The sequence below is a fragment of the Heteronotia binoei genome, chromosome 10, assembly GCF_032191835.1.
Source record: "Heteronotia binoei isolate CCM8104 ecotype False Entrance Well chromosome 10, APGP_CSIRO_Hbin_v1, whole genome shotgun sequence".
Lineage (NCBI taxonomy): Eukaryota > Metazoa > Chordata > Lepidosauria > Squamata > Gekkonidae > Heteronotia > Heteronotia binoei.
The window spans coordinates 41,968,705-41,988,526 of NC_083232.1; the positions used below are offsets into that span (position 1 = coordinate 41,968,705).

Below are 19,822 nucleotides of genomic sequence, written 5' to 3' on the forward strand. Positions count from 1 at the left end.
TCCCCACTCCTCCACTTGCACGTGCTGGAATGGTCTTGGGTTAGCCATAGCTCTTGCAGAGGTTGTCCTTGAAAGAGTAGCTGCTGGGAGAGCCCTCTCAGTCCCACCCACCTCACAGGGTGTCTGTTGTGGGGAGAGAAGGTGGGGTGGCCAACGGTAGCTCTCCAGATGTTTTTTTGCCTACAACTCCCATCAGCCCCAGACATTGGCCATGCTGGCTGGGGCTGATGGGCGTTGTAGGCAAAAAACATCTGGAGAGCTACCGTTGGCCACCCCTGGTATAGGCAATTGTAAGCCGCTCTGAGTCTCTGATTCAGAGAGAAGGGTGGGGTGTAAATCTGCAGTTCTTCTTCTTCTTCTTCATTGGACATCTTCAAGCACCAGCAAAAACTGTTTTTATTTCATTATACTTTTAGTTATTGCTTCTCCTTTGGTTGCCTCATTGCCTGTTCCTATTTTACCTTAAGGTGTTGCTGTGTATTTAGTGGCTTTAATTTTAGCTGCTTTTTTGTCAGGTTGATTTTATAGGACTATAGCTTGTTGTATGGTATTTTGATATTAGGTTTTTTATTGCTCGTTTGTGTATTGCACACTTTAGTAGTAGCAAGGCAGCATATAAATCTTAAATAATAAATAATGTATTGGGGTTTTTTTTCCTTTTTGGAGAAGGGATGTTATACTGTAATTGTCTTGTCTGTCTGAGAATCTCCGCATACCAGAGTATAGTTCCTGGCATGAAAATTGTTGTCTCTCTTTCATGAATGTGAAGAGTGTAATAAGGCCCAGTAGATTTATTACCTTCTTATAGAAGCTAAAGCTTATGGTGAGAGAAATGAATGGTATCCACTTCATGCCTTCTCTCTCTCTTAAATATTAAGTCTGACAGTAAACTGTCATAAATTGCATATTGCAAAGAGAAATGACGAGGCATAGATACAGTTGTCACTCAAGAGACAGTCAATATGCATAACGTGCATCTGTGGGTCTGCCTTTTTAACCTTTCCAGATGAGCCAAGGGTTATTCTGAAGAATATAATTTCTTCATGATCCTTACTGTCTTCCTGTTATGACCTCTAGTTGTAAAAAAAGGAAACGTGCCTTGATTATAATTCATTAAAGCCTTTCCGACCAGACCACTAAAGGAGTTGTACTTAGAATAAATCAAAGGCTTTAAAATAAAAATTAAAAATGCCTCTAAGAATTTAATGCTAAAAAGCAATCAGTCGATGCCAAAAGACTGTATGTTAATTGGTCTCATGCAAGGTAGCACTTTTTGCACTTGCAGCTAGAAAAGTTCAATCCAAGGTGGCTCCTAGTAATGCACCACATTGAGCTCTATAGTTCAGCATAGTTATTATGGTTTTAGATATGTCAATGATATACCCATTAAATTTTTAGAAGTGCACAGTTATAATCTGAAGATTTGGTTTTAAGTACGATATTTCTGAATGTAAATTTTTATACTGTGATTTTATATGATAATGGCCATGGCCACAGACATAAAACTGTCTGTTTGTCTGTCTGTCTATCAGATCTACAAACCTGCCTTTCTTGCAGGGAGCTGGTAAAGAAGGCATATAACAACAATTAAAACAATACAAACCCTGAAAGATAACAACCTTGGGAGTGAATTGGGAACAAATAGAGCCACGTGAAAAATTGTGTTATTTGCCAATATATAAAAAGCATTGCTCATGGTTGCCTAACGGGAGATTTTTGATACGCAGGATCTAAATTTCTTGAAAAGCACTTTTTGTGCCATTTTTGGTCACCAGTCTCCATGGGACAGCATAGAGCTAGTTAGTTGTTAGCAGTTATGAGCTAGAAAGATGGACCTTTTGTCGATGACCCTCTCTCAATGGTGGCAAAGAAAGAACTGAAGGAAGGTCATTCCACCCATTCCTTCTCTTACTGGAAAAGGCAAGAAACAATGTGGGGGGAGGGGGACAGAGTGCCTCTAGGCATGTTTGAGGTTTTTTTAAAAAAAAAAAACTCTCTGTGACAGGCCTGTGCATGTGCAGTACCATGTGGGACTGCACAGGTACCACAACAATGAACTCAAATTACTGACAGTCACAGTGGCTGCAATTTACCACACAAATTTACAACAGCCACCTTGAACCAAGAAGAAAGGTATTCAAACAACCATCAGAAAAAAAGCTTTATGTTTCATGACATCCACAAAACTATCCACAAAACTATCACCTTGAAATTTTTTTTCTATAAGCAATTTTTAGAATATAACTTTGACAGTGTATTTTATGCCATTGTGGGCAGGGCACTACCTGGGCAAGAGCATTTGAAGGATGAACAGCATCCCAGAAAAGATCCCGGTACATGTTTTCTGTGATTTAATCCAATGAAGAATGGAACAACTCAGTCTAAGGATGCAGGAAGGCATATTTGGGAGATAAAGCTCCTAATACATGCAGGACACAAACAGTGATGGTGAATGACTTTCTCCCAGACTCCAAAATGAATCTCCTTCCAAAGTTGAAGCAGTTGCTAATGGAAAATATACAGAGTAATGCTGGTTCTTACTGACTTTTTGCTTGGTTTCTTGAAATCCGATCCTTAATTACTGATTTGTTTCTTGGTTGTAAACGGAGAGTGATGTCTAGCATCATTCAACTTTTTTCCTTCTCATCCAGCCCTTGCAATTATTTCTTCACTACCTACTGCTTTCATAGTCAAGGCATGGCTGCCTTTTTAATTGAGTATGTGACATCATGAGGTGATTTCCCAGAGAGACTGCTCTGTACCACTGTAGAGACACAAAATAGCAAAGCATAAGCAAATTCTGATATGATTTGATGATGATACATGCTTGGTGTCTGTTTATTAAAATATACCCTACCTTTCTTCTTGGTTCAACTCAAACATGCCTAGAGGCACTCTGTCCCCCTCCCCCCACATTGTTTCTTGCCTTTTCCAGTAAGATAAGGAATGGGTGGAATGACCTTCCTTCAGTTCTTTCTTTGCCACCATTGAGAGAGGGTCATCGACAAAAGGTCCATCTTTCTAGCTCATAACTGCTAACAACTAACTAGCTCTATGCTGTCCCATGGAGACTGGTGACCAAAAATGGCACAAAAAGTGCTTTTCAAGAAATTCAGATCCTGCGTATCAAAAATCTCCCGTCAGGCAACTATGAGCAATGCTTTTTATATATTGGCAAATAACACAATTTTTCACGCGGCTCTATTTGTTTCCAATTCACTCCCAAGGCAAGGCATGACAAGACTTCCTGTCTAAAAGTGGCACTTTGGGAAAAAGCCTTATCCAGCAACTCTCAAGACAAAGATCTAAGTAACGTTCTATTTTCCACCAACAAACTTCCTCAGTTCCAAGGCTAAACTCAAGTACTGCAGACCTGATGAAAAATTCCAGGAAAGTCACAGGCTCTGTCCCTGCACTCCCAGAGTGCAACTCCCTGGAACTGCCTTTTAAAAAGCCACAACATGAACACCTCCTATGTCAAAGTTGTCATCCATCCCTTCCCACACCCATCCTAAGGTCCTGAGCCCATGCATATCTGCACTTGAATCAGTCAAAGAGGCAGTTCCCAACAACACCCTCTTTGTCATGTTGCTCACCACCATTGTCCTCTTCTACCTTAGAAAGAGAAGGGCAGGGCTCAGATCTCACATCCCATGTCATTTAAAAGAAAACATGTCTTACTGTTACCACTACGCCAGCTGGTTCCAACAGATTTGTATTTTTGTTATTCTGATCACCATGCCAACATCTCTGTTGTGACAATTATAACAAGGAGCAGGATCTATATGCTCCATTCAGTTCCAACCAGGCAAAAGCAGGACCCTTTCTGGCAAATGATACAGACTTACCTTCCAGATCCACACAAAGACCTCCAGTCTTTGGTGATCTAGCCTTCAAATATGATCAACCTCTTTATGAGGACAGAGAACCAGACTATGGCTCAGAATCTTCACCCAAAGGACATCATGCTAGAACCATTGAGATACTCTTCTAGTGAAAATCTATGCCTATATAATGAGCAACTCATTCAAATTGTGAGACCCCTAGAAATAAATGTTTCATGCACACTTCAGAGGAGTGATAGATTCAGTGTCACACGTTCTAGGAATACTGGATCTGTTACCTTCCCAGTAATGGACAGTCTACTTGAAGTCATGACTGAACTTTGGCTATGCTTGGAGACAGTGTCACCTTCTGCTAGGTGTATTGAAAACCAATACAGCCAAATTGCTAAGCCAATAAAAGAAGTACTTGTTAATGCAAGAAAACCATTCACCAGATGCTCAAGTTCACCCAGATGGAAGCATTTCTGAGCATGGGCTGAAAATCAAAATAGTAACTACACTGAAGGGGACAGACTTGAAAGATTACTGAACTGGTTTCCTTCAGTTCATCCCCCAGTACCTCAATGGAGCTTGTCACTTGTGCTTCCACAACATATGGGGAAACCATCTGAGATCATGGCTAATTGCTCCCTTCATCTCCTTACCATGAAAATGCTATTTCTAGTAGACGTTACATCATACAAGAGGATCAGTGAGTTACAGACACCGTGTCATCTCCTGCCCCCCTCTTCACTTTGCTACATGTTCTCTCTAAGGTGACATCCATATTTTTGACCCAATATATAACCCTTCCAGTGTTGTGCCCACAATCACAAGCAACAGAGACTGTCCTCCACTCCTTGTATGGTCACAGAACTCTTCTCTTCTACCTAGATAGGACAAAGCCTTTCATGACAAATACAACCGTGCTTTTTGCTTGATTCTTAGAGGAAGTCATATCTTAGCTGATAATGTCTTTCCAAGTCTGCCCAGTTGCTTTATTCTCTTGATTGTCAATTACATTTAATAATGTGAAAATTACAAACTAAAGCAGAACCAGAAACCCTACTTAGAATAGCGGCCATTCTCTATTTTTTAGCATTTAGTGGAATAGGTTCTTGTGTGTGAAAGCTTGTGTTACAGTAGATTCATTACCATTTCTTTTGCCACAGCATTCTGTGGTTATTTGTTTGTTCCATGAATTGGAGTTTTGAAAGTGCTTTCTAACCTCATACAGTGTTTGATTCGTAGGTATGATGACAACTTGCTTAGTTGAAGGATTTCTAATTTAAGTCCTCTGCTTCCCTCTGCTGGCCACAGTCAAATATCACATGGTGCTGTTGTAAATAGACTGAGCAATAAACTATATGATAAAAACATATTTGTCTTTTTAAGCATGCAATAGGTTTGCGGTTTTTATTGTGTTTTGCAAATAATCCCATTAGGTAGTTTGTGCTAAGATACAATGAGATTACCTGTTGATCTTAAACTGAATCCCAATGAAATATCAAAAAACTTTTGCAACCTTGCTGTAACCATATAAAGTTTGCTTTCAATGCACACGGAATATGATAATTAGGGTTACTAGTCTTCACCAAAGTAGTACTTTACAAACATTAATGAGGCCCTGCTTTACAAAGAAAGTACCCAAAAAAATATTGGCTATATTTTAGTTAACTGAGAACTTTTTAAGCTATAGCTCTTGTCTTCTCCTGATGGTGGATGCTGCTTCTGTCTGCCTAATGTGTAATTTTCCAGACTGAATTAATAAGCAATCTTCTTTGTATTGTGTAGTGCTGAATAATGGCTTTACATTATGGCTGTAAATCTTGTGATGGCTTTAGATACTTATAAAATATGAATGATTGTCTCATATTGTTCTGCAATAGTAAGCCCTCTAGCCCTTGGAGCAAATAACTGAACTTCTCTTGGTGGTTTAAGTTTGATTTAAATCTTTGCATTAAGTGGTCATCCGCATTCTGAACTCAGCATATTTTCTCCCTTTGTGTTTATAGGTACTTGGAACCCCAAATGAAGATACTTGGCCTGGAGTCCATTCTCTACCCCATTTCAAACCTGGTAGGTTTCAAGACATTGGAAACAATGTGCAAGGAAGGGGACCTGTAAGATACTCATGGGGGAGAGAAGATTTCACTCTTTCTCCCCTGTTCAACTAACTTCTGGCTCCACACTGTGTGAAGCCAGCAGTCAGGTGTCCTGCAACCTTTCAGCTGCAAGCCTTTATATAAGACCATGCATGCCAAAAGATCAGTAGTGGCTCAGAGCTAAGAACTCACAAACCACCACTGATCACTGATCTACCTCCCTCAGAGCCCTCTCCCAACATTCCTCCCTACCTTCTCTCAGCTCCTGACACAGCCAACCGTTCATCCAAACCATACTTTCTCCCTCCCCTTGCTGTTTGTACAGCCCCACACATTCTGCTCTCTGCTTACCTGTTTCTGTTATCTGATGCCACTGAGATTTTCTCCCCAACCCCCAGCAAGGTCTGTGCAGATGTGGCTGTTCTGGCTGGAGTGCAGTTGAAAGGTTTAATCAGGGGTTGTTTTGTAGGAAAAAAGGTGATGGAGCTCATCCAGAGATTGTTATGCAGCTGCACCTACTATTCTATGGACAAGGTGGGAAGGAGGAGGTGGAACTGTCAGAAAGGTTCAGGAGCTGCACTCCTGTGAGCTCCCGCTGAATCCAAGACCTGGGTTTAATTCCTCCAGTTTTTGAAAGATTGTTCTGCAAGCCTCAAAGGTACTCTTGGGTTTGTAAATAAATTCACCTATCCATGCATGGTCATGCTGTGTGGACTTTTTGATCCACACTCTGAGCCCAGTTCAGAATTAGAATATTAAATAGAATTAGAATATTAAAAGGTTAAAATTAAATATTAAAAAGATTTTGCCTACTAAGCATACTGGTTTTAAGGGGCATCTGCTGTGTTGTTGTGGACAATGATGTTGTTCAGAAGATATTGTATATATAAACAATTCAGTACTTTCACCACTGCTTAAGCATCACTGAATTTGCTTTAGGTTCATGAATATTATGAACAGAGGTAATGTTTAGCAGTTTAAGTCATATTTAAGTGCATTTAAGAGAGTGTGTGTTTTATCTTATAAACAGCTGCATTGTTATTGCTGACACAGCTATGCTCCTTTTATTGCAGAAAGATTTACACCTTTGACAATCATATACCATACCTAATAAGCAGATTGGCTTGTTTATTAGTAAAACTAGGTACTGTCAAGCTAATAAGTTAGTGTGAGAGAAATGCATTTTTGAAGCCTGCATGTGCCCTACCACCCAAAAAAATTATATTCCTGAATATATATATAGTAAAAGCTTTGTTAGGCAGGGCTTATTGGAAACTGGGTTGCCAGTTAACCAACTATGCTGGTAAATTGAAGATTTTACCAGTTTGCAGCCAAAAAACCCGGGCAGATGATTGTTAACCAAATACAAGTTAACAAAGCTTTTTACAGTAGGATGAATATAGATTGTTTTAATGCCTGCTTGATATTCTGTGTAGTTCATACTTTTTGAAGTGACTACATATCATAACAGTAACAAGTGAATTATTACTATGTACAAACAGGAATATAATATAAGAAGTATCCAGTTAAGAATAATAAATCAGTATGAAACTGTGAGAAGGAGTACATGTCTCAATCTCTGTTCTTTGCTAACTCATTAATTTTTGCTGGGAGTGATATGTTATATATACATTGAATGAAAATGGCCTTGTAAATAAGCACTACAAATTGTACAGCCCACGTATTGAAAACTGTTCCAAATGAAATCTGACTTGTGTGACTTGTACCTTTTTTTTTAAGCCATTCATCTGTATAAAAAGAATTCTGGGTATACCAAATTCTTCCAAACATGTAGTCAATTTTCAGCCATTGCTCTGTGTGAGCAGTGATGCCACACAAGTCCTACAAGCTCACCAAAGCTGATATTGGGTACGGAATTCAACTTCCTAGAAATTTCTTATTATATATATGGTATTTACTGTGTCATAATGGGCTAGATCTTGGCTGGCCTCTCTCTCCCCCTCTGCCCATTTCTGGCTGGGACAGGAGTCCCAGAGGAAACATACATACCTTGTACCTTGGTTGCATGAGGCATTTGCCTCCCCCACCCCAGCTGAAGGGGAGGCTGGCCTCTCTCTCCCCACATCATCTTCTGGCCAATCCAGAAAGCTCAGTGGAAGAGAATGCATCCAGCAGCACGTCTACCCCATAGTGCCCAGCTGATAGAGTAATGTTTATTGGCCTTTCTCTGTAGAATAAGTTGCTTTAAACCTTAAAATTAGAAAAATAAATTGTTATGGAAAGATATTTATTTTATTACATTAAAGAGATTTATGTTTTAACATTTCTAAGGCTGATTTCCCCCTCCCCTGTGAAAAATTAAAAAAAAAATTAAAGAGCTTTGAGCAGACTGTAAAAAATGTGTTTTGACAGTAGATGGCAGAAGAAGCCCTTCTCTTGTCTAAGTCTCAGTTGGAACATGCTGGGTTTGTGTGTGATTTCATTTTTTGGAAATTCAAATAAATAAATTGCAATTGGCCATTGTTTTACATAGGTCTGGTTAAAATAATATATTTCACTTATGTGAAAGAGAAATTGTGTGGTTTATAGAGGAGAACTAGAAGGTTGTGGTTGTACTTCTGAACGGATGAATTGGTATGACTCTCACATAGACTCTACCCGAAGACCCTCTTCCCAAGGCAGAGAAAGTTTGATATATATATTTTAAAAACCTTCCTTTTTTCATGTGTCACAAGGGGAATCTCAGCACAAGTTCTGCAGATCACCAGCTAAAGTATGTTACTGTATTTGTCCTCAGTGTAATTGGGACTATGTATGTATATACATAGACTTTTAAAAATATGCCGTCTACATGACAGATGTGCATTTGTGCCTGATTCCACTCTCTGTGCAGAAGGTTTGTTTTGTTTTCCTTTCCAGCTCTAATTGGAATGGATAAAAAAAAACCCTATGCAGAAAGCACTGATGAATAGAATGCTAGCATCTGCTCAAAGGAGGCTTTGATGCCTAAGCTTTGCTACTTTTACAGCTGAAAACAAGGGATTTTGAACAGAAGGTAAAAGCAATGAATAGCTACTGTGCTAACATAACCCACAACTTAATTAAATATCTGTGGCGTTTCAAACTACTAAGAAGGGTTTTAAGCTAATTTCATCTCAGTCACTTATTAGCATCCTAATTTGAAAAACTCTTTATTTCCCACCAAACTGTGGTTCAATTATTAGCACAGTGATGACACGATTTTCCTGGGAAAGTTGGATAAATATAATCTGCTGTGGGCAGGAGTGATGACAAGATTGATCCAAGGCCTAGATTGTGCTGCTATCACAGGAGATCTTCTGCAGTCTGTGCAGAACTGCTGTGTTATTCTTTACACGCCCCCACAAGCGTTAGCAAAAGCATAGTATTTTTAAAAAGAGAGTCTTCTCAATGTACTTATGAATCCTCAAGTTCTTCTCTGAGCATGGAGTGGTGAGAGGGTGGGACAACCACTTCCAATATTCTTAGTTTCTACTTGCAGGCCTCCAAGGCAAGCTAATTAGCACTTGCTCGTTATTATAGAACATGCTTCTTTTTATGTCCAAAAGTATCATATTGATGGTTTTCACACCCCCTAAGTACTTTGCATTGGTAACAGAGACCTAAAAAAACACATCCTGCTGCCCCCCTCCTTCTCAATGTAGAAGGAATAGCAGAGTGATAGCAACATGATCAAGTAAAACATGAACTCATACAATGTGGTAGCATAACAGATCAGTTTTACCATTGCCAGTCTGACACAGGCTGGTGAAGAGGCTCAAATGGGTCAGAGGAACTGGGAACAGGACCAGCTCTAAGTATTTGCAGGGGACACCTTCAACAAAATGCTCTCCAGTGGGACCTTCATGACACAGGATGCATCAGCTGCTCTTTTTTTTGTCAGATGGAAGGAGATCATAAGGGGCAGTAGCCTGCATCCCTTGCATACTCGAATGAGTCTAACGGCTGTTTGAAGCTGGAGCTATCAATGCTAAGATGGAAACAGCAAGCAGTTGAGCAGCAAATGATGCTGATTCTAACCGCTGCTGGTGCTCAGATGAACAAGTTTGCTTACTTTCATTGGACAGTGGTGATGGCTGTGGCTGCAGTCACTTTCACATTTCCACAATACCTGGCAGGCAGGCGGGCAGTTGGCAACTACAACCTGAGATCTGTTTCTGTCCGAAGGTGGGAAAGATGGAGAGAACAGCAGGCCATTCAGAGCAAAGGGATAAACTGTACCCCAGGGGTCCCCAACATGATGTCTGTGGAGGTCAAAGTGTCCACTGACTCCTTTCCTGGTGCCCAAATGTTCTGAGAAAGGAAGTGAGCCAGGTGAGGCTTTTTCATTGGGGATTTGATTGGCTAGGCAGATTTTTTTTAATGTTGCTTCAGCAGCAGCTGCTACTACAATAAAAGTTGTTACAACAGTCAGGACTTAAGAGTGTGCAAAAAGTGTGTGTGCGGGGGAAAACGAAAACACTATAATGTCTTATTGCAAAGTGCAAATTAATGGCCAATTTCAGTATGACAGTCACAATTTGCTTAGGAACATTCACAAAGTCCATGAAATAAAGAAATAAATATGCCGCTCCTTTGTTACTTTCACAGTTAAACTCTCTCTAGAGGTCATGCAACAATGGACTTATCTGGATTTTAAGGCCATTTCAAGTCAAAGATTCATCCTCAAGGTCACCTGATAATGAGGAGCCAATGCTCTTATCAATGTATTGTGTGCAGAAAATTATTTACCCATTTCAAAGGCATGTAGACTCTCAGCATGCTTATAAAATTGGCCTACATGCCTATGAAATGCCTATGAATATTGGAGCCAGAAATCCTAACTATAGATACATGTTGATGTGGTCTGAACTGGGGCAGACTGACGAGGAGAGAGATCTTGGAGTCACAGTAGATAACTCACTGAAAATGTTGACCCAGTGTGCGGCAGCAATTAAAAAAGGCAAATTCTATGCTGGGGATTATTAGGAAGGGAATTGAAAACAAATCATCCAGTATCATCATGCCCTTGTAAAAATTGATGGTGCAAGCCTCATTTTGAATACTGTGTACAGTTCTGGTCACTGCACCTCAGAAATTATATTATAGCATTGGGGAAAGTGCAGAAAAGAGCAACTAAAATGATTAAGGGGATGGAACATTTTCCCTATGAAGAAAGGTTAAAGAGGTCAGGGCTCTTTAGCTTGGAGAAATGATGACTGAGGGGAGACATGATAGAGGTTTACAAAATTATGCATGGGATAAAGAAGGTAAAGAAATAAGTACATTTATTCCCTTTCTCACAATACAAGAACTCGTGAGCATTCAGTAAAATTAATGAGCAGTAGGTTTAGAATATAAACAAAAGTACTTCTTCACCCAAAGAGGGTGAAGAGCCACAGGAAGTGGTGGCAGCTACAAGCATAGACAGCTTCAAGAGGGGAATGGATAAACATATGGAGCAGAGGTCCATCACTGGCTATTAGCCATAAGGTATAGGTGGAGCACTATATCTGAGGCAGTGATGCTCTGTGTTCTTGGTGCTTGGAGGGGGACATCAGTGGGAGGGCTTCTGGAGTTCTGGCCCTGTTGGTGGACCTCCTGATGGCACATTGTTTTTTGCTACTGTGTGATACAGAATTCTGGACTGGATGGACAATTGGCCTGATCCAACAAGGCTTTTCTTATGTTCTCATAGGAAGGTCTTTGTTGCTGCCCCTGAGCTGTGGACCTCTCTTTCCCTAAGCAATTATAATTTGCTACCCTCATTTGAAATCTTCTGGCATACTTTGTTTATTTAATTTTTCATGTACCTTTCTCATTCAGTCTCAAGGCAGATTACCAAATTATTAAAAAATAAAATAATGATCAGCATGTAGATAATTAATGATGCAATAAATCTGGATTATACCACTAGGCAATAAAGAAGACAGTAAGGGAAAGAGGAAAAAAACCAAGAGAGCTTTACAAAATTTCCTGAAACAATTAAATCTACTACAGTCCTAATCCTGTTATAAAAATTGCCTTGTTTTGCCACATCCCTATTTCCTTTTTTAAAAATACATTCCTGAACACAGTCTGTATCAGATTCCCTTAAAAAGCAGATGGCATCAGAAGCCCAATAAGGCTTCCTTCATGTGGCACTGTCTAAGTTCCAGTGATGCTGCTATCTTGCTAGATGGTGATGGAAGTGGGGGTGCCAAATTGAACCATTGCTGCCCTCATCTGAATCCCTGACAGAACATCTCTGCCTTACAGGCCCTGTGGAAAGATAGTAAATCCTGCAAGGCCTAGGTGGAATTTGGCAGAGAGTTCCACTAGGTTGGGGCCAGGGCAGAGAAGGCAATGGCACTGATCAAGGATAGCTGGATATCTCTAAGTGTGGGAACCATCAGTAGATGTTGATCATCAGAGCGCAAGGCTCTTCTAGGGATGTACCAGGAGAGGCAGTCCTTGAAGGTACTTAGTCCTTAGCTGTTAAGGACCTTAAAGGTCAACACCAACACCATGAACCTAATCCAGTACTCTACTGGAAGCCAGTGCAGCTCTCATAGCACCAGAAAGATGTGAGCCATGTGTATTCTGAACCAGCTGGATTTTTGGGTCAGCCTCGAGGATAGGTCCACATAGAACAAGTTACAGTAATCCAGTCTGGAGGTGACCATTGCATGGATGACTGTGACTAGTTTGGAGTGATACAGGTAGGGGAGCAGTTACCTGACTTGGCACAGTTGATAAAATGCCAGTCTGGCAATATTAGTGACCTGGGCCTCCATTGTCAGGAAGGCATCCAGGATCACCTCCAAACTCTGAACAGTAGTTGCTGGTGTTAATGGCACGCCATCAAGAGCTAGCACCCCACAACAGTATCTCTGATGCAGCCGCAGAACCTTTGAGGGATTCCATCTTATCTGGCTCTGGTTTAGTCATCCCGCCACAGTCTCCCATCTCTCAGCCGGATTAGCCACGGTGGCACCTGACCAGCTCCCCATCTATAAATAAAACTGAGTGTCATCAGCATATTGATGTCAGCGCAGCCTGAATGTTAAATGAAGAATGTTCATGAATTATTAGATGTTGATAAGAAACATTTATATCTTCATGCAGTTACTTAACAAACCCAACAACATATAGATATCTTTACGGCACAAGATTAAAGTAGGACAGTATTTTGTTATCCAATTGCTTTGTTTAGAGATTTTCTGAAGTAGTTTATAGGCATCTTGGAGAAAATAGGCTGATCTACTCAGGAGATTTGGGCCAATAATTAGGCAACCAGAGACCATAATTTTGCTGCAAGTGATGGAGTTTGAAATTCAGGAGATATAAAATCCTCTTTCTCCTCAAAAAGGATTATTTTCCCCCTCAGAGGTTTGCAAATGTGTTGCATGCTGAATTGCTTTAAGAAAGGTTTAGAGCAGAGCATAAGGCTTTTTAGAATTTTGAATACAAAATACGTAAATGAAGATACATTAATTTCTCTGTTTCCAACCTATTTAGTCCAGAATAAGTTACAATTTTAACATAAATTTGGGGCAGAAAAATTTGACTCTCAGTATTGCAGGTAAATTGTTCTTCTTTTCACAGTCTGCTTCAGAAAATACACTTTCCCTACAAGTGGTAGTGGAGGTAAGGAGATAAAAAACATTGCCTTGACATATATGGGCTCTTCTTCAGCTGCCCATAGATGTCCATCTGGCAAAATAACACCTAACTTTGCCAAATCAAATGTGTGCAGGCCCTGTCTGCACTTTTGCAATTCTCCATTTAATGTGAGGTTATAACTGCTTGCATAGAGAAGTCTGTTTGCATCAGATTTGGACCCATTATACTATATGACCTCTGACACTGGAAGGGAGGATGCCAACATTATGTAGGGCCACCATCTTGCTGCAATAGGCTTATACCATATGAAAGTCGACTATTTTATTCTGTCCTGTGCTGAAAAGCAAAAGAGTAAGACGTCTTCCAAGCCTTTTAAATTTCATTTCTTATATCTTGGCATTTCATTGCTTAATTTAGACTTCTCTCTCCCAAGTTGGAGAGCTTTCCTTGGGGCAAACTACTTGTTAATCATCAGTTACATGTCATAATAGCCCAACAGCCCCTAGACTTTTGCAGAGTGCTTCACAGAAGAGAGTGATCTGAAGTAAAGAAAGAGTGGGGTGGGGAGAGAGGAGAGTCCCTTAACCCTGCCTTTGCCAACAGATTCTGTACTGAAACCATCTCCTTTCCAAGCAACTATTACACTTACCGTTGTTCCAGACAAGTTCACTGTTTGTCAAGTAAACATGTTTGAATTCTTCATGGGTACAGAAATAATGAAATAATGTCTGTCATATTAAATTCCCTATGCCAACAGTTAATTCTTTAGGGCTAAGGCATAACAAACATCTGTTGATGACAGGTTAATGCAACAAAATTTCACTGTAAGTTTCATTTCCTACAAGGTACTCTTTTGCCTTCAAAGAGAAACAAAATACCATTAGTTTAAAAGTAGCTGCTCTAAGGACATGATAGCCTATCACATAATGATTATATCCAAAGCTTTTTTTGTAGCAGGAGCTCCTTTGCATATTAGGCCACACACCCCTGATGTAGCCAATCCTCCTGGAGCTTACAGTAGGCCCTGTACTAAGAGCCATGCTTTGATTGAAAGAGCTTTAGCTGTGCCAGGCTCTCTCAATCACACAGCAGAGCTACAGAACTGTGAGGAAAAGCCCCCTTAAAGAACATCGTGATTACCAGCTTGGTTGCCAGAGCACCTGGAGAAGTGACTCGCACACGTCTGGCCAGAGAGTGTGGGTAAACCTATCCGGGGCAAAAGGGACTTATGTAGTACAAGCAGCCATAATGCCACAAAAGCACTTTAGACCAGTACAAGAGTGCCTACCAGAAGAACGGACAGCTTTCCATCATTCCGTATACCAGCCATGGAGCGGAAGAGACTGCGCCGCCAGGAGCTATCCAGGCAAACGGTTATGAAGTTCTGACCATGGAATCCACCGTGGAGGGCTAACACCACGCAGCCATCTTCCTACCAGGCGTGACTCCATTCCATCGAAGCAGACGGCTCACATACACACCAGATGTCACCTTTGGCCTACAAGCAACCTACCCACCCCAGGAGTGGTTAATCGTCCAACCACCACTTTCTTTGTTTAACGGAACTCTAGACAAAGACTGGTGCCCAGGAGAAGACAGAAGAGGAAGACCATCTTCAGCCAGAGCCAAGTTCCTTTGTATATACTGGGTGTTACCTAGGCCACAATTTGACTCTCTATTGTCACCCTTTCAGATTTCCCTAATCTTGAGTGTTCCCCACCCAGCAGTCACTTCTATTCTTCTTTCCAACTGTCACTTTGGAGCCTCCCCCTGGTCCGTTTCAACCAGAAAGTTCTTTCAGGTATCCAGGATCCAGGCAAGTCCATTGGTCAAGAGTGGGCACCCAATTAGGTGTCACCAATGAACTTTCTATTGGTTGTCGCAGTAGTCCAGCCCTTATGGTCACTGCGAAACCTCCCCTTTTTGTGAGGTCACACACCAGCTGACCACCTTTCTCCTCCCTCATACCTCCCATCCCCTAATGGTTCAAGAGAGTCCTTATAATCTGTGGACTAGCTACCCACAGGTGTGCTTCTATCAGTATCCCAACTTCCGCTGCATAGATCCATCCCCGATTCCTGATCAGTTTCGGGTCCCTTCTCCCACTTCCTCCCTTGTCGCCATTGGAGCCTTCCTCGAAGACTACGATAGGTAAATATCACCCTGTTTGTCTACCCATGTGTTCCCCTATCTCTCTATCTATGTTTCCTAGGACTGAATGTGTGTTTTGATGAGTATTTTATATTGTATGGAAGCCTATATTTTTCTTAATAAATTTTAATTGTTTTTACTAAATTAGAGTCCCTATAGTTTTAAGCATTACTTTCTGGACAGTTAATCTTGTATATACAGGTAAAAGATCCTGAGTGAGCCAGGTGCCCACCTGACTATTCCCCAACCTCGTTTTGAGGGCATTTTGGCTTACAGAACCAAGCTACTTAATTGGCTGAGATGACTCCTCCCTTGGGGAAGGGGGAGAGAGCGAGGAGAGGCTGCTGTGCTCAGCTGCCTCACTTCCACAGAGAAAAGCCAAAAAAATGACAGGAACAGGACAGAGGGAGAAGGAAGCAAACCATAGGCAGTTCCTTGGGAGCTGCATAAAAGTCCTCTGGGGGCCAGAGGAGGCCCATGGGCTGGATATTTGACACCCATGGTCTAAAGGGTAACAGCTTGCTTGAGATAATTCATTGTGAAAACCTGAAGGTTGGATCGTGGGGCAAAGCCTTTTAATGTCTTATTTGCTGACAAGGTCCTAACTAAAAGGGAACATTGTAGAGTTGCAGTTTGTAAGAAAGAGAGACAATTTCTGGATGCCATGAGGTAATATCTCATTTTAGAAATTCTGGCTCTTCTCTGGATTTGCTATCTTCAGTTCTGTGTAGGTTTCTTTGCACATTCTGCACCCTTACACAAAAATAGGCTAATGTGCAAATGTCGTAAGTGTTAACCACCTTAATTTATGTAGTATTGGATTCTTTCAACCCATTGATTTCTGAAATGATGCACTGAAGTGTTACTTTCTGTAATTGCTTCATTGCTTATTTAATTTCGCAAATGGTACTTTCTGTCCTTTTAACAAGGCAGACACTTTAGTAAGCTGGCATTTCAAAATTGCAGCCTTTCTCTGTGTTTTGTTAAGATAAGCTTGAAGATATTGCTTGTCACTTAGGCATCAGTATCCTTGTCAGAATGTGGCATTGATGCATCTGTCATCCTCTCAGTCCTGCTGTTCAGTTACATAACACAGGGCTTTTTTTTTTTTAGCAAGAACACACAGGAATGCAATTCTGGCTGGCTTGGCATTACTGGGTGTGGCCTAATATGCAAATGAGTTTCTGCTGGACTTTTTCTACAAAAAAGCCCTGTGTGAAACAAAGCTAATGTCAGGGGGTGTGGCCTAATATCCAAATGAGTTCCTGCTGTGCTATTTCTACAAAAAAAAGCCCTGACATACGTTGTTTTTCAAGCAGCTTGATCAATAGTTTCTTTATTTTGTGGTAGGTCTGGGTGGTGGTGGTGGTGAGGATGATGATGTGCCCTATAAAGGTGCTGAGGGAAAGAAGCAATCATTTCCTGAAATTCCATTCTGTATGCAAAAGTGTACTTGACGAGTTTCTCCAAATCTAGAGTATCAGATCTAGAGCCAGTTTGGTGTAGTGGTTAAGTGTGTGGACTCTTATCTGGGAGAACCAAGTTTGATTCCCCACTCCTCCACTTGAACCTGCTGGAATGGTCTTGGGTCAGCCATAGCTCTGGCAGAAGTTGTCCTTGAAAGGGCAGCTGCTGGGAGAGCCCTCTCCAGCCCCACCCACCTCACAGGGTGTTTGTTGTGGGGGAGGAAGGTAAAGGAGATTGTGAGCCGCTCTGAGACTCTTCAGAGTGGAGGGCGGGATATAAATCCAATATCTTCTTCTTCTTCTTAGTACAAAGCCCTTACTATGCATATATTTTGTTTAAAGTTGGGTTCCAAGAAATGGAAAATGCACACTTACAGCCCTTAGGTTTCTGAATTAGGCCATGTCTGGTGTAACTATAGATGATTATGCTCCTCCAGAGCAGCTTCTTGCTTATGTAGAGAAGGCACAATGTGTGGAATCCTCTCTGTCATATGCAAATTACCCTTCAGTAGACCAGGTGTAACAGAAAGATCCATATAAATTTATAAGCTCTCATTCCATTCCTGTATTCTAACAGGGCTGCATGAGGCATGTGCATTGTGAACTTCGTTCCAGTTAGCACGGCTGTGAGAGCTAAAATGGCTTTGTAATAGATGGATTTGAGGTCCAATGTGGTGTAGTGGTTAGAGAGTCAAACTAGGATTGGGAAGGTTTTCAGATCCCCACTGGGAATTTGTCATGGAAGCATAACCTACTCTGAGGGATATAAAGGAAGAAAGGAGAACTATATACCAAATGAAGTAAATTAAGTTAAATGGACATTTAAATGGGGTATATTCCTATAAAACCCATTACATGCGGACCTGATAAAACTCACATGTAGGCCACATACAAATATTATTTTAATATGTGGATGCTTAGTACATTCTGTGACAGAGCAGGGTAGATGAGTCTACTTCTTTGTCTTGCATGTGGCCTCTAATCACATGGGATTTATCCTAAACCAGGTCTCTGGTATGCAGTAAAGTTTTAATGTCTTTTTCAATGGCTTATTTCAGAGCCAGTTTGGTGTAGTGGTTAAGTGTGCGGACTCTTATCTGGGAGAACTGGATTTGATTCTCCACTCCTCCACATACACTTGCTGATGTGACCTTAAGTCAGTCACAAGTTCTCACAGAGCTGTTCCTCTTAAGAGCAGTTTCTGGGAGAGCTCTCTCAGCTTCATCTGCCTCACAGGGTGTCTGTTGAGGGGAGGGGAAGGGGAAGGAGATTGTAAGCTGCTCTGAGACTCCTTTAGGTAGTAAAGGCTGGGTATAAATCCAATCTGTTCTTCTACATTAGAAAATAGATTAGTATACTTTAATTTTATATCTCTTTTGTACTGTATTTTAGAATACTGTTATATGAACCCATGATTGATTATAAATATAGACCATGTGAATGTAAACTTCTCAACCTTTTTCTTATTTATTTAGATTATTTAGAATATCTGCCTCTCCAAAATTTTGTTTTCGATGGATATAATGACTATTTCAAGAAATTATAGTTAAGCTTTCTTAGCAATGGTTTTTGCATGATACCAGAACTGAGTCTATAATTTCTGATATCATGCACAACTATTGCTAAGAAAGCTTATCTGTGGTTCGCCATGTTACCTAAATTAGCAAACTGTGGTTTGCTGAACTGTGGTTACCTAAATTAGCAAACAGAATCCATCTTTTATCAGTTTTCTGACTATTGTACTTGCTTGGATTTATGTCATATGCCTGTATAGTTCTAATGCTGGTGAAATATCATTCAGCTTATGTTTTTCTTGAAGACCTCCATGGAAATCTAAAGAATGTTATAGGAGTAGAGCAGGAGCCAGCTTTAAGATCTCAGTCTTTGCGTTGTGCTTCCATTGCCATACAGTGGGTGACCCCCATCAAGCAAGCTGGGACAAGCTTAGCTTTTATTCAAAGAATGAGCGCTATATCTCTTCCCTAGTAATCATTGTACAATCCTATCCTTTCCTGCTGGAGTGGAAAACCAGGGCAAAATCACTGTTCTTTCTCCCTATGTTGGTGGCTGAGGAAGCATGTAAGAGAAAGAACTTTTGTTTCCTGGGCTATTATTATGGGCAAGGAAACAAGTAATTCCTGTAATTATGGAATTGTGGTTAGTCTTATCCAAGTAGAGGTTTACGTGAGCAGCATACCTCCCAGCTTGCCTCCAAATGTTCTGCATGAGCCTGGGTTTCCGTTAATCTTTCTTCCTGTTGTTGTTATAAATTAGTTCATTAAGGATTTGGAACCATGGAACAAAATGTCAAAGCGAACGTGTTTGTGTTGAAGAAACATAATCTGCCTTTTTTGAAGTTTTCTGATTGATTAGTGTTCCTTGAGCAGTTCTCTTTGAGGTTTTCCCATATTAAATCAATGAATGGCTGAGCCAGGTGATAAGCAGAATACTCGTTAAAATATTTTTTGTGTATAGTTTTATACAAAAACTGAATATCTTTCATTTTCTTTCCCTGTTGTTACAGAGCGTTTTACACAGTACAGTGCTAAAAACCTCAGGCAAGCCTGGAATAAGTAAGTCTTTACCGATTTCTTGCTAATTACTATTCCTATATAGATATGTATTTCTCACTTCATTTCTGAATATTGTGTGCATTTCTAATGCCAGAACTGACCCAGTTTATTCTTTGCCA

The 19,822-nt window shown here is 40.6% G+C and overlaps 1 protein-coding gene across 5 annotated transcripts in view; it reads left to right on the forward strand.

Moving 5' to 3' along the window:
• The window catches only part of CDK14 (cyclin dependent kinase 14), a 388,387-nt gene that overhangs the window by 250,829 nt on the left and 117,736 nt on the right, over positions 1–19,822 (forward strand). For all 5 annotated transcript variants that reach the window (XM_060248474.1, XM_060248475.1, XM_060248478.1 and 2 more), the window contains 2 exons: positions 5,840–5,903; positions 19,655–19,703. In XM_060248474.1, the coding sequence (XP_060104457.1) occupies positions 5,840–5,903; positions 19,655–19,703 (113 nt within the window). The remainder of the gene's footprint in view (positions 1–5,839; positions 5,904–19,654; positions 19,704–19,822) is intronic.